This window comes from Aquarana catesbeiana, linkage group LG05, assembly GCF_042186555.1.
Source record: "Aquarana catesbeiana isolate 2022-GZ linkage group LG05, ASM4218655v1, whole genome shotgun sequence".
NCBI classification, from domain to species: Eukaryota; Metazoa; Chordata; class Amphibia; order Anura; family Ranidae; genus Aquarana; species Aquarana catesbeiana.
This window is the reverse complement of record NC_133328.1, coordinates 69,664,481-69,682,571: the sequence shown is the minus strand read 5'-3', so window position 1 is coordinate 69,682,571 and position 18,091 is coordinate 69,664,481. Positions and strand designations below refer to the sequence as shown.

At 45.3% G+C, this 18,091-nt stretch overlaps 1 protein-coding gene across 1 annotated transcript in view; it reads left to right on the top strand.

Annotated features, from left to right (window-relative positions):
• LOC141144315 (integrin beta-1-A-like) overlaps nt 1–13,626 on the top strand; it is a 115,117-nt gene extending 101,491 nt beyond the window's left edge. Inside the window, exon 16 of the mRNA XM_073629871.1 lies at nt 10,786–13,626. Within this exon, the coding sequence (XP_073485972.1) occupies nt 10,786–10,851 (66 nt within the window). The 3' untranslated portion in view covers nt 10,852–13,626. The remainder of the gene's footprint in view (nt 1–10,785) is intronic.
• Nucleotides 13,627–18,091: the final 4,465 nt, after the last annotated feature.

Genomic DNA, 18,091 nt, shown 5'->3' with positions numbered 1-18,091 from the left:
CTACCCCAGTTGCTGAACCGTAAAAAGAAATTCAGTCCCAGCCATCCACATGCTCAGCGTCTAAATGCTAGCTTGGCCGAATTGCTAGCACTGCAACTGCTGCCTTTTCAGCTGGTAGACTCTGCCCCCTTTTGTGAATTTGTGGAATGTGCTGTACCTCAGTGGCAGGTTCCAAAACATCATTTTTTTTTCACAGAAGGCCATTCCGGCTCTCTACCGGCATGTGGAAGGCAATGTTTTGGCCTCGTTGGACAGGGCGGTTAGCAATAAGGTTCATATTACTGCTGACTCATGGTCCAGGAGGCATGGGCAGGGACGTTACCTTACCTTCACGGCGCACTGGGTAACTCTGCTGGCAGCTGGGAAGGATGCAGGACAGGGTTCAGTGTTGCTGGAGCTTGTTTCGCCACCACGCCTCCAAAATGCTAGTGGTGATTCTGCCACAGCTCTCTCCTCCACCCCCTCCTCTTCTTCTTCCTCTATGGCCTCTTCTGCAGGTTTGTCCTCTGAACCAGCAGTGCTTTGTAAGCGCTCAAAGGGCTATGCAAGCAGCCAGGCTAAAAGATGCCATGCAGTGCTTGAGTTGGTCTGCCTAGGGGACAGGAGCCACACTGGGGCAGAGATTCTGTCAGCTCTGCTGGGGCAGATTCAGAGGTGGTTGAAGCCACGCCAGCTTCAGCCAGGAATGGTTGTATGCGATAATGGCACCAACCTTCTCTCCGCCCACCGACAGTGACACTTGACCCATGTTTCATGTTTGGCACACGTCCTAAATTTGGTGGTGCAGTGGTTCTTGACCAGGTACCCAGGCTTACAAGATCTCCTGAGGCAGGCCAGAAAAGTCTGTGGTCATTTCTGCCGGTCATACAATGCCAGTGCTCATGACATTCAAAGGGAATGCAACCTGCCCACCAACCGCCTCATTTGTGACATGCCCACCAGGTTGAACTCAAAGTTGGCAATGCTGCAGCGGCTGCACACACAGCAGAGGGCCATCAATGAGTACCTGTGCGAGTATGGCACCAGGACATGGTCAGGGCTGCTTGGCTTTTTTTCGTCACGCCAGTGGCTACTGATCAAGGATGCATGCACTGTCCTGTCACCATTTGAGGAGGCCACAAGGATGGTGAGCAGCGACAATGCATGCATCGGTGACACTGTCCCTCTAGTCTTCCTGCTGGAGCACACGCTTCATGGAATCATGGACAGGGCACTTGAGGCAGAACAGCGGGAGGAAGAGGAGGACTTCTTTTCCTCTCAAGGCCCCCTTGATCCAGATAGCATTCCTGCGGGCCCGCCAAACATACAGGAAGAAGAGGAGGAGGAGGATTGTGTCAGCATGGATGTAGAGGATAACACTCAGTCTTCAAGGGATGGTTTTTAGTCCCCAGAAACCCAAGGAGTTGCAAATGCGTCTGCAAACTTACGCTGCATGGCCTCCCTTATTCTGCAAAGCCTGCGAAAGGACCCTAGGATTCGTGATATCAAGGAGAGGGATCATTACTGGCTGGCAAACCTTCTTAATCCATGTTACAAGGGTAAAGTTGCAGAACTCATTCTGCCTTCGCAGAGGGATCAGAGGATGAAACACCTTCAGGAGGCCTTAAAGCAGGGGTGCCCAACCGCTGGCCCACATGTGGCCCGCGGCACCCTCCGATGTGGCCCGCCACGTCTTGCTCTGAGATGGCGGGTCAGCAAGCCCAGATCTCGGGTTTCCAACCCGCCATCTCCGAGCATCAGCGCGCAGAACGGAGCCGCCGCTAGAGGGAGCAGAGCCGATGCTTCCTGTATAACGCTGGCTCCTTCACAGGTGTAGTGATACCAAATGTACTCCACCTGTGACAGGAAGCATCGGCTCTGCTCTCTATTGCAGCCACATGCTTCTGTCACACTAATGCACGGGAACCCGCGATCTCGGACAGCAGCCAGCAGTGCCAGAGCCAGCAGTGCCAGAGCCAGCAGTACCAGTATCAGCCACCAGTACCAGCCACCAGTACCAGCCACCAGTACCAGCCACCAGTACCAGTACCCACCAGCAGTACCAGTACCCGCCAGCAGTATCAGTACCCACCAGCAGTACCAGTACCCACCAGCAGTACCAGTACCAGCCAGCAGTACCAGTACCCACCAGCAGTACCAGCCAGCAGTACCCTCCAGCAGTATCAGTACCCGCCAGCAGTATCAGTACCCACCACCAGTACCAGTACCAGCCAAAAGTACCAGTACCCGCCAGCAGTACCAGTACCAACCAGCAGTAACTGCCAGCAGTACCAGTACCCGCCAGCAGTACCAGTACACACCAGCAGTACCAGCCAGCAGTACAAGTACCAGCCAGCAGTACCAGTACCCACAGTACCAACCAGCAGTACCCGCCAGCAGTATCAGTACCCGCCAGCAGTATCAGTACCCACAAGCAGTACCAGTACCCGCCAGCAGTACCAGCACCAGCCAGCAGTACCAGCCAGCAGTACCAGTACCAGCCAGCAGTACCAACCAGCAGTACCAGCCAGCGGTATCTGCCAGCAGTACCAGCAGGCAGTACCCAACAGCAGTACCAGCCAGCAGTACCAGCACCTGTCCGCAGTACCCAACAGCAGTACTAGCCCTGGAGGACAGCCAGCAGCAGCCACCAGTTATAACCACTTGGTGGACAGCAGCAACCAGCTGCAGGAATCCTGAGGAAGAAGTGAAGATTGAATCAGTTGAGATGCAGATAAACAGCTGTGCATCAGTGTGAAAGCAGCCTTAGGCCCCTTTCACACAATCGGTCCGATCGGGTCTGCCTGTCTGTTTTTCGCCAGCATCTGCATTATATGGTGCAGGAATATCTAGGGGCAAGAGCAGACTTGGAAACCTTTCCAACAGAGCATCCACTGGGTTACTGGGTCTTAGGATGGACCAATGGCCAGAACTTGCTTAATATGCAATCGAGCTACTGGTCTGTCCTGCATCCAGCGTGCTTTCTGAATGCACATTCAGTGCTGCTGGAGGGTTTGTAAGAGTGCGCCTGTCCACAGACTCTGTTGATAGGCTCACATTCATAAAAATTAATCAGTCTTGGAATAGCAGCTATCAAGCACCTGATGCTGATGTAACTGATTGAATTTGCTATGGATGTGGGATCCCTTGAAGACTGCCTATGCTGACTATCCTATTCCTCCTCTTTCTTGATGATGCTAGCTTCCAACAATATTTTTGGTTTAGGGCATCACCACCACCATAGTTCCCAACTTCAGAATGAGGGGCACTTGAGGAAGGAAGTAACCTTGCATAGCGCGCCACGGCAAATGTGGGTGCGGTCAAACTTCTGACAGTGGGAGGAGCTCAAGGGGCGTCATTAAACAAAACTCGGGCCTCCTTGTACCTATAAAATATGCTTTTATTATTGTTCCGCAAGCAAAAGTCTCATGGATACATACAAGCCCCAGCACATTCAGTTAAAAAAAAAGGATAAAAGCATGCAGGGTTTGGAGTGCATTACGTACAGAGTGCAGGGTTCTGGGATGAGCTATATACAGAGTGCAGGGTTCTGGGATGAGCTATGTACAGAGTGCAGGGTTCTGGGATGAGCTATGTACAGAGTGCAGGGTTCTGGGATGAGCTATGTACAGAGTGCAGGGTTCTGGGATGAGCTATGTACAGAGTGCAGGGTTCTGGGATGAGCTATGTACAGAGTGCAGAGTTCTGAGATGAGCTATGTACAGAGCTCAGGGTTCTGGTCAGTAGGGCAGTGGATGTGGTCAGTAGGGCAGTGGACGTGGTCAGTAGAGTAGTGGACAGGATCAGTAGTTTTTAATTTTTGTTTTATTTTTTTTTTACTATTTTTTTACCATTAGATTTTATTTTCTATAGTGTTTTTTTTTATGGGAGGGGGTGGCAGTGGAGGGCAGTATGATGGGAGGGGTAGCAGTGGAGGGAAGTATGATTGGGTGGAGGGCAGTATGATGGGAGAGGGTGGCAGTGGAGGGCAGTATGATGGTAGGGGTGGCAGTGGGCAGTATGATGGGGTGGAGGGCAGTATGATGGGAGGGGGTGGCAGTGGAGGGCAGTATAATGGGAGGGGTGGCAGTGGAGGGCAGTGAGATGAGAGGGGTGGCAGTGGAGGGCAGAATTATTGGGTGGAGGGCAGTATGATGGGAGGGGTGGCAGTGGAGGGCAGTATGATGGGAGGGGTGGCAGTGGAGGGCAGTGAGATGAGAGGGGTGGAGGGCAGTATGATGGAGGGCAGTATAATGGAAGGGGAGGCAGTGAGTGCAGTATGATGGGAGGGGGATATTGGAGGGCAGTATGATGGGAGGGGTAGTAGTGGAGGGCAGTATGATGGTAGGGGGGGTAGTGGAGGGCAGTATGATGGAAGGGGGGTAGTGGAGGGCAGAATGATGGAAGGGACGGTGGTGGAGGGCAGTATGATGGAAGGGACGGTAGTGGAGGGCAGTATGATGGGAGGGGGTGTAGTGGAGGGCAGTATGATGGGAGGGGGGATAGTGGAGGGCGGTGTATGGGAGGAAGGAGAGTGACCATGCACGTCCTCGGGGCAGGGAGCATTTCTCCTTCCTTTCTTCCAGAGCAGGAACAGACATCAGAAAGAGACCCGAAGTCGGGGGGTAGAGTCGGTGGCGGAGTCGGGGCTGAGCTTAGGTGGGAGGAGGAGATTCTCCTACGGCTTGCTCTGAATGCTGGGGCAGGCCGTGTCTAGCAACCAGTTGTATGGGCAGTGAGCCAGGCAGCGCCTGGGGGTTAATAATAAAGCGCAGCGGGTCTCGACCAGCAGTACATCGGGCAGTGAGGGGCATCACCACCCAAGGCCCAATTTTTCTGCCCCTGTTTAACAAGGGCATGTAATTACAATTTGTAATATCATATTTCACAGCAGGGCCCGTTCCTGCGCCCAACAAGAGTATCTGTGAGGGGTTACAGTGTTGTAGCATCACCACCCAAGGCTCAATTTTTCTGCCTCTGTTTAACAGGGGCATGTAATTACAATTTTTTATATAATATTTCACAGCAGGGCCCGTTCCTGCGCACAACAAGAGTAACTGTGAGGGCTTACAGTGTTCTGGCACCACCAAAACAAAAGGTCCAATTTTTCTGCCCCTGTTTAACAGGGACATGTAATTGGAATTTTTTATATAAATTTCACAGCAGGGCCCGTTCCTGCGCCCAACAAGAGTAACTGTGAAGGGTTACAGTATTCTGGCACCACCAACACCTAAGACCCAATTTTTCTGCCTAGTATATAGGGCAGGCCGTATAGTATATATACTGCTGTTCAGAGTATATAGTGCTTGGGGGGCCTGGGGGACCCCCATGCCATTTTTTTTTTAATATTTTTGGTGCGGGGTTCCCCTTAATATTTATACCAGACCCAAAGGGCATGGTAATGGACTGGGAGGGGGGAACCAATGCCATTTTTTCAATGATTTTTATCTATATTGCCGGGTTCCGACAATGCATTACAGCCGCAAGCAGTTTTAAATGACATTTTTTCCTTTCGAAATTTCATTGTGCTGTGGTACTGTTATAAACATGGGAAAGATGCGCTAATTTACAGGCAGACTAAGGAGACACCCCCCCCAGGCATGATATTTAAAGGAATATTTAATTTTTATTGTTTCACTTTAAGCATTATTAAAATCACTGCTCCCGTAAAAACATACGTTTTTAAAACTTTTTTTTGCATTGATACATGTCCCCTGGGGCAGGACCCAGGTCCCCAAACACTTTTTATTGCACAAACTTGCACAAAAGTCTTTAAATTAGCACTTTTGATTTTTAACGTCCCATAGACTTTAACGGTGTTCGCACACATTTTTTGCCTGTTCGCATGTTCTGCTGCGAACCGAACCGGGGGGGTGTTTCGGCTCATCCCTACTTTTGATATAGTTAATAAGAAGTAAATTATAGCTTACTTACCTCTAGGCAGCGCTGCTGAAAACTGGAGGAGATCCCAAGCTATCGTTCCTCCCAGGACATTTGTGTTGAGCTTCTGTAGTTGTCAGTTTGTTCCTATACATTGGATTGGAAGTGTAGAGAGCTTACAGATGGAATATTTCGCATTTGTGGTAGCTGCTAGCCTTTTCAGATGCTTTAGACCAGAAGATTCCTTCCACAAAGCTGTCCTGTTAGATGTATTTCAGATTTCACCTGCTTTTAAGTCACTGTCCAGACTTCTGTCAGACTATATGTGTGAACCTTTTCTCTGTGGATTCCTTTCTCCAGCAAGAGAATCCTATTTACAAGAGTCCTATTAATAATTTAAAGAACCCAAACTATGGACGCATATCCTCTTTCAGAATCCACCCTTGAGTCCTCCTCATCTAGAGTGCCCCCTTACGTCCTCCTCTTCCAGAGTGCCCCCTTACGTCCTCCTCTTCCAGAGTGCCCCCTTACGTCCTCCTCTTCCAGAGTGCCCCCTTACGTCCTCCTCTTCCAGAGTGCCCCCTTACGTCCTCCTCTTCCAGAGTGCCCCCTTACGTCCTCCTCTTCCAGAGTGCCCCCTTACGTCCTCCTCTTCCAGAGTGCCCCCTTACGTCCTGCCCCTTCCAGAGTGCCCCCTTACGTCCTGCCCCTTCCAGAGTGCCCCCTTACGTCCTGCCCCTTCCAGAGTGCCCCCTTACGTCCTCCCCTTCCAGAGTGCCCCCTTACGTCCTCCCCCTCCAGAGTGCCCCCTTACGTCCTCCCCCTCCAGAGTGCCCCCTTACGTCCTCCCCCTCCAGAGTGCCCCCTTACGTCCTCCCCTTCCAGAGTGCCCCCTTACGTCCTCCCCTTCCAGAGTGCCCCCTTACGTCCTCCCCTTCCAGAGTGCCCCCTTACGTCCTCCCCTTCCAGAGTGCCCCCTTACGTCCTCCCCTTCCAGAGTGCCCCCTTAGTGCCCCCTTATATCCTCGTTCGGATTGCCCCCGTTGGACGGCGGTAAAAAAAATCCTTGTTGGTGACACTGAACTGCCCATGCGCAGTTACAGAGAAAGCCAATTAGAAAAACTGCTGAGCTTGGTCTCTACCCGTGCAATGGGGTGTGTTGCTGCAACTGCTTGAGGCCCCAGTCTGCAATGCTGGCAGAGAGAAGAGCAACTACTTAGACCTGGCTACAAGTCTCTTGTGTACAATGCTACTTTTGCTCCTCTTTGGGGAAAGCATTCAGAAACAGTTTAAGCATAATGTACAAGGGACGTTTTTACAACCTCTCCTGAACGATTTAACCTGACAGATAGTAACCCACGTTTAAAACGTCAGTTTTGCCGTGTTTACATACCGCATTTAGCAGCGTTTTGCCGCGTTTGCGTTTAGAAGTGTTTGAAAAAAAAAATGTTTTTTCTTAAAAATAGCCAAAAATGAAAAACGCATGTAAACGAAATGTGACTAAATGCGAGTTACCGCATTTAGCCGCATTTAGAATCGTTTGGCGATTGAAATGCCTCTAAACTCTGCATCTGAACTAATTTTTTTGCTTTCCACAAAAGGCCTCTAAACTCAACTGCCTAGAAATGACTATAAACAACCCTGTGTACATGTACTGATAAGATAACATAGAGGAGAGTTCAGGAGCAGTTGAAAAAAATTCACAACTGCTCCTAAATGTCTGTTTAGCAGCAACAGTGTATAAAACTAGGGGGCAAACTGAGGGCATGGATTGCTTGAGACATATGAAGGACTGTGGGAAAGGTAGTTAAAAAAAAGAGACTTAACCTATATTATAGTTTGTTTTTGGACTTCAAACCCCACTTGAGGAAGGGAGTGTTTTAAGTGTGTTCCTGGGCTGAGAAGAGGAATAGGGGGCATTCTGCAGAGAGACTGAGACATACCTGCTGCACCTGGGGAGAGAGGAGAGACGACATTTTGTTGAGAAGCAGATTCAGTAAGCAGGTAGTGGTACCTGAGAGCTGTAAAGACAGATCGTCACCATTCTGAAACAGTGGAGTGAACCCTGGATTCTGAGAATGCTGTCTAGCTAAGAAGCTGGAAATCGAGGACATTGACAGAAGGGGACACCTTACCTAGTGCTGACAGGGAGCTGGTGAGAGGCCGCTGGCCAACCTTGTACTGCATCTGTGTAACAGGGACAGAGTTGCCTGCAAAGGATCACTGTATTATTGCCTGTGTCAGTTCTTATAGGAACACTACCCCAAGTGCACCAACATAATGTTTTGAGCTCCAACGTGCTGGCCAGCAAAAGGAGTAGAGTAGATCACTACTGACTGCTGAACTGACAGTGTGTTATATCTTCCCCACAATTAGGGTTATCCAGAGTAGGGTGCAGAAGGGGTTGTGTTTTATACCTATCATTGTGCTTGCAGCACATTCCTGCCCTTGTTTATTCAATGCAGTGTGTTTGTTTAACTGTTTATTCTTGCTAGCTGTTCTTTTCCACTGTTGTTTCTCTGCTTGTAATTTACTTCCTGCTATTGTCTAAATATTTACTGTGGTATTCTAGAATACCATACAACAATTTGAGGACCATAAGATTACCGTCATCAATATAAAAATAATTATATTTTTTGAATGTATTTGAACAATACTGTAAATAAAACCATTTCCACACTTGTGTCATTTTTGGGGGAGGAATTATGATCCAATAACATCTGACTATTTAAGTTACTTTTTATGGAAAAAAAAGAAGCAATGTTTATTTTCGTACAGTTTCGTAAGTTCGTACACTTCAGTTGCTGTAACTAAACCATTTCATGAAATAAATGGCAAAAAAGCTAGATCCATTTGTTGATAAGAACTAATACTTTGACTCAAACCAAAAAAAAAAGTATTTTAAGTTCTTAATCAGATGATACAGGCAATTAAAAACATAGGACAAATACGTCCCTTGGTTCTCAAAGGGTTAAATCATTGGATTGTATATCCAGACATCTGCAATAAATATTCCCCTCTGCCAGGCATGTCAGTGTTTGTGGTGCTGTTTGCAGAATCATGGTCACAAGAAGAGGGGGCCCCCGCGCGTCAAGCGGCCCCTTCTGGGTTGAGCACTACATGCGTAAGGACACATGGCAACATTATAGTTGAAATAAAGGAATTCATGTTATGAATAGTATTATATGTATTTGCTGCTCACAGTATGGAAAATGAGTCTCCAAACTATGGCCCACCTGTTGTTCCGGAACTACAAATCCCATCGTGTCTAGTCATGTCTGTAAATGTCAGAGTTTTACAATGCCTCATTGGACGTGTAGTTCCGCAGCAGCTGGAGGGCTGTAGTTTGGAGATCCCTGGTATAGAGTATACAAGAAGCATCATTTTTCACTTTATTGGTCTTTTAAATATGAACTGTCTGTGGTTAAGATCAGTCTATTTTTATAAAGCAAAACTCCAGGAGTTGCAGGACTTTTAGTAAATGCTAGTTTATGAAAGGGTTAAAGCATAACTAAAGTTCTGCTGTTGTTCACTGTGAGCAGGCAGGCTTTTTTACATGCAATGACTCTTCTGAAATAATGTACACTTAACTGCCTGTTCGTAGTGTCCCCAGCATGTAAATTGAGTTGCGCATACACAGCTCGGCATACAGCGGCTGGTCCAATCCCTGTATGCCAGAATGGCAGTCTCCTGCGCATTCACCAGAGTGATTCTATCCTGCGCCGACCAATGAAGGTGGCCAAAAACAAGCACACAGAAGAAAATGCCGGTGCCGGCGAGAAACAGGGACTTTTGGAGGAAAGGTGAGTATAAGCTGCCTTCAGTTACTCTTTAGGTCCAACAAGCTGTATGGCACCTTATGGACTTATCTCTGTTATATTACTATATACATTTTTAATGAGCACTGTGAGTGCAGCTATCGCTGTACTTTCAGCGCTCTAACAGGAGAGCTTTGCTCTGCTACACAGCAGCCGCTCTCCCCATCCCTCCCCTCTGCTGTCCATTACTTGAATACTTGTATTTTACGAATAGGTGCACATAGTATAAAGCCTTCCATTATTGGACAAGAGGAGAGGCGGGCAGAGTGGCTGCAAAGGTCTCTGCAGCTGCTGCATTAGAGATCCAAAGGTCCATTGTCAGAGGTGGCATACACCTTGTTGGACTTAACCCCTTATAAACCAGGAGATTTTTTTAAAAACTGCTGCAATTCCTCCAGTTCAGCTTTAAACACTTGTTGGATATAAGAGATATTACACTGAAGGAAGTTGTTTGCATCCCATTCAAGAACTGTTTTACACTTCAAGAAATGCAACAAGTTTACTCTAACAGCTCTGCTTTGTGTTTGGTTCCCTTTTGGTGTCAGTGTGGGGACAAGATGTACAATGATGTAGTTTTATGTTTGACTGCCTTATAAATGACTGTTTTGTGGGGGTTTTCAGTGGGAATGGTTTGATTATATCTGCTTACCTACGTATTTAATGTTTAATTGACATATTTTGCATAATATACTAAGGCCTTGTCTTAGCCCCATATACATGATCAGAAAATCGTACGAAAAATACCACTTTTTGGAGCGATCGTACGATAATCGGATCATTCGTGCACAGCTTTCGAGAGCTGATCATGACAGCTCATCTGATATTATCCGATCGGACATGCACGGAAAAAAAAATCGCAGGATGGCAGATCGTGCGATTTTCGTTTAATCAGTACAGTTGTCATTTGAAAATGCAATACAAATACACTACAACACATTACATCACTTCTGAATTTTTATTTTGTCGTACAAGAATTTTCGTAACTTTAGTAAACTCTTCATTTTTGATATGAGATTAGCATGCAAAAAAAAAAAGGGACGATCATTCCTCCGATAATCTCATTGTGTGTGCCAGGCATTAATGCTTGCCTCTTTCACTCTCTTTCCAGGGTGAAAACCCCATCTACAAGAGTGCAGTGACAACAGTGGTGAATCCTAAATATAAGGGAAAATGAATGGTGATGACTTTTGTATATGGTGTGAAATACTTTTTAAATTTTGTATAAAAGTGTACTACTTTCTGTGTGCTTTGCTTATGTTTGCACACTGCGCATGGCTCTAATAATGTTTTGCACATATTCATATTCTTTAGACCAGTGGTCTCTAAACTGCGGCCCAGGGGCTGGATGTGGCCCAGTGCCTGCCTAAATTTGGCCCTTGGGGCACTATTACTCCCAGTGACACCAACAAGGGGGCAAAATTCCTCCCACTGACACCAGTTATGGGGCATTATACCTGCTCCTTACACAAATGATGGGGCACCATTCCTCCCACTGATACCAATGATGGGGCACCATTCCTCCCACTGACATCAATGATGGGGCACCATTCCTTCCACTGACACCAATGATGGGGCACTATTCCTTCCACTGAAACCAATGATGGGGCACCATTCCTCCCACTGACACCAATGATGGGGCATTATACCTTGTCCTGACACCAATAATGGGAAACCATTCCTCCCACTGACACCAATGATGGGGCACTATTCCTCCCACTGACACCAATGATGGGGCACGCTTTCATTTCACTGACACCAATGATGGGGCACTATTCCTTCTCCTGATACAACAATGGGGCACTATTCTTGCCACTGACACCAATGATGGGGCACTATTCCTCCCACTGACACCAATGATGGGGCACCATTCCTCCCGCTGACACCAATGATGGGGCACTATTACTCCCACTGACACCAATGATGGGGCACTATTCCTCTCACTGACACCAATGATGGGGCACCATTCCTCCCACTGACACCAATGATGGGGCACTATTCCTCTCCCTGACACCAATGATGGGGCATTATTCCTCCCACTAATACCAATGAAGAGGCATTGTTTATTATCATTTATGTCAGGGCATTTTTCACACATACTGACAGACCGCCGCCCTTTGTTTAGAAAGTTTGGAGACCCCTGCTTTAGACTGATAAGAAACTAGCCCACCTACCTATGTACTGCCTACTATTATATCTATATAAGCATGGTTGTTAAAAATTTCCAAAGCAACGTTTTTTTGTTCTTGGGTCGTAATTAAAGGATTTTCCAAGTATTATACTTCTACTTCACAGGGAAAATCAGGGTTGGAATTTACAGACTAGCCAATATTAATGCAACGCATACTTCAGATTTCAGCATGATCAGTACGTTTTGGATGGTGTAATGTAGGTCAGAGTTTGTAAGAGATATAATGGATGAATCTAAGTGCAAATGAGAGAGGGAGCAAAATATTTCCTGACTTATGGATGCCATTAATGGTGCCATAAATGGTCCTGGAGCCTCTGTAAATGGTAAATTCCAAATTTTCGTGGGAATTGCTACTTGTGTGACAATGCAGTTTGAACCCTGCTATTCTGATGGGATAAACACAAAGTTTGCCATTGCTGACCACCTCAGCTTTTAGTCTTGCTGACACTAGAACAATTATGCCCCGTACACACGGTCGGATTTTCCGATGGAAAATGTCCGATCGGAGTGTGTTGTCGGAAATTCCGACCGTGTGTGGGCTCCATCGGACATTTTCCATCGGATTTTCCGACACACAAAGTTGGAGAGCAGGAGATAAAATTTTCCGACAACAAAATCCTTTGTCGGAAATTCCGATCGTGTGTACACAAATCCGACGGACAAAGTGCCAGGCATGCTCAGAATAAATAAAGAGATGAAAGCTATTGGCCACTGCCCCGTTTATAGTCCCGACGTACGTGTTTTACGTCACCGCGTTTAGAACGATCGGATTTTCCGACAACTTTGTGCGACCGTGTGTAGACAAAACAAGTTTGAGCCAACATCCGTCTGAAAAAATCCTAGGATTTTGTTGTCGGAATGTCCGAACAAAGTCCGACCATGTGTACGCCCTATTATACATGGTCACTGACTCAATAATGGAGCTAGGGGATGAGCAAGAGGGGCAGTCGGCATTTTCAGAAGGATATCAGCATGCATTGTATATGGCAGGTTTGTTTAAAAAGGACAAGTAAACTTACAGTAAAAGTACACTGGTCTCCCTTCTTAGACCTCCTGACCTATTTTGTACTATAACTACCACCACAGCTTACTTATTTAAGAAGATATCTGCAACCTGTCCCAAGCAATAGCTTTCTCTGCGGTGGTTGACCTCAAATCTTGGCCACAGCTTGGGCAATGCAGATCTAGGAATGGTGGGATAATGTAGTTTTAATTAAATTAAACTTGTATGCAAAACTCTACACATGTTTATGTGGCCAGGAGTGTACCCAGTGCTTAAACTTAGGTCTCAAATGTCTATGGTGCGGCCTTAATGCCCAAGTTTCATTTATACATACATGGTTATGATTGGAAAACATGGGGTATGACTTGTCATGCGATTTTTAAGTCCAAAGTCACATGACAAATCGCACAAGTGTGAAGAGGGTGTAATGGTGCAATGTCAGAGTATGTTTATTTTTAAATGAAGTGATTCCTTATCTTTCTAATCTTTTAGTGTCTTTTTGCATTTCATCAGAATTTCACCTGAAGCGGTAAAATGTACAGACTTGTCCTTTTAGGTTACTTACACTGTGACCATTTTATTATTCAGCCTTGTCACAGCTCGATCGACATTTTTGCCATATGGTTTCGTTGTATTTTAGCCTTGGACCATTTTGCTTTGCCTGTGTTTCATGTTTGTCACAATCCTGTTTTTAAGTACCTTTTTATTGTATCTAGTGTTCACTTTTTACAAAATTGTTAATTGAAGTTATTTATTAAATAAAACTACCGGTACTTTAAAACTACCCCTGTCTTACATTGTAATTGTTTTGGATTAGGCTTAATGTACACGGGACATTTTTACAACCTCTCCTGAACAATTTAACTTGACAGATAGTAACCCACAATTTAAAACGTCAGTTTTGCTGCGTTTACCGGCGTTTTGCCGCGTTTACGTTTAGAAGCATTTGAAAAAATTTTTTTTTTTCAAAATAGCCAAAAATGAAAAACGCCTGTAAGCGAAATGCGGCTAAATGCGAGTTACCGCATTTAGCCGCGTTAAGAAGCGTTTGGCGCTTGAAATGCCTCTAAACTCAGCGTCTGAACTCATTTTTTTGCTTTCCAAAAAAGGCCTCTAAACTCAACTGCCTAGAAATGACTATAAATGACCCTGTGTACATGTACTGATAAGATAACATAGAGGAGAGTTCAGGAGCAGTTGAAAAAAATGCACAACTGCTCCTAAACGTCTGTTTACCAGCAGCAGTGTACATGAGGCCTAAGTTGAAGAAGAAGCATATTCGGTCCAATGGCTGTAATTTTCTTTCCAGATTTGTGGGCTTTTGTCTGCTTTGAATTCCCTGGAAAGATCACTCTGTCCTCTGATGATATCCACATAGGATGAAACATGTCAGGCTGGCCGATGCAAGCACGCTGTGAGCCGCGGATTATTTTCTTTCTGTGATGATGTACATTTTATACTTGAGTGTGTCGTTCGCAGTTACTGTTGAGCCTTGGCATCATATGATTACATCGCATGTTTTTCATATTTTTCTGGTAAGCAGATTGGCAGCACGTGGGTGTGGAGTGCTTTCTTAGTGCACAATGAAGTTTGGTGGAGGCTTCACGTCATCTTTACTCTTTTATGGACTATTATATTCACCTGATAACTTTGTTTCAATTTAGCGCTGCATTTTGACCTTTTTTCATGTGCGTTTGATGAATCAACAAACTATGCTGGCTGCTAATTCTTTTTTCTAGTTAGCGCAGATATTTGTTCACATTTGTTCTTGTATAAAACACTTGTGGGCTTGCTTTCCTGCAATACTAACATTATGCTGTAGATGGCAATATTGTCATGCTGTATAATTAATCAGAGACACAAAGTGTTATGATTCCTGGCAGTGATGTCATGTTACACAATGATAAAGCTGTAAACATGCACAATTAGTATAAGCATCTACCCCATTTGGCATTTGCACATTTGTAGTGTTACAGCCTGGAATAACATATAATAAGTATTAACTACCTTTGCAGTAAAACCCCTATATAAGGTCTAGCATAACATATTTTTAAGAAATTACATAATGTGTTCAATGGGGATCCACCTGCTTGCAATTTAATTATTTTTTTGTTTTAAATATGATCATAAAATATATAGAACTATTTCGGAAGTTTGTTAGAAAACATATTAAACAATACAATATAATGGCCTGGTGCCCAATCTGCGGCCCTTTGGCACATTTTGTGTGGCCCTCGGGACCCCTGTAGGCACTAATCTGTGCTTCCTACTGCCTTCCTTGCTATATAAATATTTAAATATTCATAACTCAGTATTACTGAACCATCTCATTCTATTACCAGAAGTACCAGTGACACCTACTGGCAGCAAAGAGAAACAACAGCAACACTGAGCATAGGAAAAAAAACAAATGAGTAATTAGAATCAAGCCTCTTGCACACAGGAGTAAAAAAAATGCCCCATTTTTTACTGATCTTAACACAGTGCAGATTTGTATGCACATATGTGTGTATAGGCATGTTTATGCATGTATATTGTAACATTGGCAATAAAGAAGAATTTTATGCATGTATACGCATACGCATTTTTAGGCGCCTATACACCTGTATACACAGGGTCTTTGCGGAACATTGTACTCAGGGTCTTTCTGGCAACAAGCTCCTGAGTATAAACATTATATAAATTAATTATTACGCCTGTGTGCAAGAGGCCTAAATCAGACCATCCAGCATGACTAAATTTAAATAGTCGCCCCTGCTTGGGGCAGGGTGGCTACATCACCTATTGGAAGTAAGGCTTGTATGAACTATGAAGAGAGGCCACAAATTTTCATAATCAGTTGAGAACAATGAAGACCAATGACAACCATGCACCAAAAAAGAGTTTCATCGGGAACCTGCTGAAATTCACATGCTGTATAGTCAGTTTTAAGTCTAGGTTCACATCTATGCGGGCTACGCATGATGTATTTTTCAGGCTTGTTTTGCGGTGCGTTTTTGAACATGCTTTTTTGCGTTTTTGTGTGTTTTTGATGCATTTTGCCACGTCCATAACTACCCATGAGTCATCAGCTGTCAATTGGATTCCCCGCTGACAGCTGAATGTGATAAAAGCATTGCTGACAAAAAAAAAAATTGGGAAAAAACGGGGTGGGGTCCCCCTCCAAACCCATACCAGACCCTTATCCGAGCATGCAGCCTGGCAGGTCAGGAAAGGGAGGGCATGAGAGAGCGCCCCCTCCCTCTTAAACCATACCAGGCTACATGCCCTCAACATGTGGGTTGCTTTGGGGCTCTGCCCCCCCGCCATCCCAAAGTTCCTTGTCCCCATGTTGATGGGGACAAGGGCATCTTCCTCACAACCCTGGGCTGTGGTTGTGGGGGTCTGCGGGCGAGGGGGCTTATCGGAATCTGGAAGCCCCCTTTTGCAAGGGAGCCCCCAGATTCCAACCCCCCCATGTGAATGAGTATGGGGTACATAGTACCCCTACCCATTCTCCAAAAAAGTGTACAAAGTAAATAAAGATAGTACACAAGTTTTTGACAATTCCTTCATTAAAAAATAAAAAACAATATCCCTCGATGTAGATCCACGTGGTACCCCCCCCTGTGACGTTGGCAGCCCAGCATGCACCGGTCGATGATGTCACATGGGGGCGGTGCTACCAGGTGTTGTCGCCAGGTTGCCCCACTGCATAGAAATTTATGAAATGTCACACGGCAGGCCAGACAGACCATGGGAGCAATCGTTGGAAGCAGAGCTTTTTTGTGTTTTTTTTTTTTTTTTTTTTCAGGAGCGATGGGAGTCATGATTGACAATGGATCTTCATCGGGGGACATTGTTTTTTATTTTTTAATAAAGAAATTGTCAAAAACTTGTGTACTGTCTTTATTTATTTTGTACACTTTTTTGGTGAATGGGTGGGGGTACTACAGTATGTACCCCATACTCATTCACATGGGGGGAGAGCGGGATCTTATAAGCCCCCTGCCTGCAGACCTCCACAACCACAGCCCAGGGTTTTGAGGAGGCCCTTGGGCCTGGTATGGATTTGGGGTTAGAACAACCCCATGCCATTTTTTTTCCTAATTGTTTTTTTTTTTTTTCCTGCAATTATTTTTTTCACATTCAGCTGTAAGCAGGTAACCTGCTGACACCTAATAACTCATCGGTTGTTAAGGACGCAGAGGCCAACGCTGTCCACACTGTATAATATATTTGCGTCACATGACACATCCAGAGTGTCCCAGTTGTGTGAGTTATGGCGGGGGGATATTCCGGAGCTGACAGATGAGGACTGGGAGGAGGGGATTCAGCAATATTTACCCCTTACAATTTTGGCTAGAGATAGGTTCATGCAACTGAAGTTTCTCCATCGTGCATATTATTCTCCAGTACGTTTAGCAAGAATCTACCCTGATAGGTCGGCGAGATGCGCTAGGTGTGGCTCAGATGACGCTGACTTCTTCCATACAGTCTGGTCCTGCCCTGGTGTGAAGGAATTTTGGGAAAATATACTTGCTGATATTAACTCTGTTGGGAGAGTGAAGATCCCATACAGCCAATCCCTCTTTTGTTAGGTATCTGCGACTTCCTAGAGGTCTCATGGGGGAAGAAACTATTTATCTTCTACACCACACTATATGCTAGAAAGGCAATCCTATTACATTGGAATCAGGCCCAACCACCCACCAGACAGCTTTGGAAGACCTTGATAAATAAGGTATTACCATTATATAAAATGACATATATAGGAAGAAATTGTCCTAAAAAATTTGGGAAGATTTGGGCAGCATGGGTGAAGGCAAAACATCTAACTATTGACTGAGGCCCCCGGGTCATTGCACACGATAACTGATATAATCTGTTCCTCACCAATAAATTTCTGTGTCTCCTTATAAGAATGTGGGATTAAAGTGTACGATCTAAAGGTAATCAATGTGACCCCTTATACCTCCACCCGGGATAGGTGCAATGTTCTTGTTAACATATTGTTGCTCTGACTGTTACAACTACATTTATTGAGAAATGTAAGAAAACTTTGTAAGATGTCTGTATCCATGTCTAATCCGCTATAAAATGTTTGTTTTTGGAAAACCTTAATAAACTTTTTTGTTAAAAAAAAAAAAGGACGCAGAGACCGGCTTCCCGGCCTGCTCCTTAGCAACCAGCTATACACAGTGTATTAAAGTGAAAAAAAAAGGAAAATGCTAAACACATCAA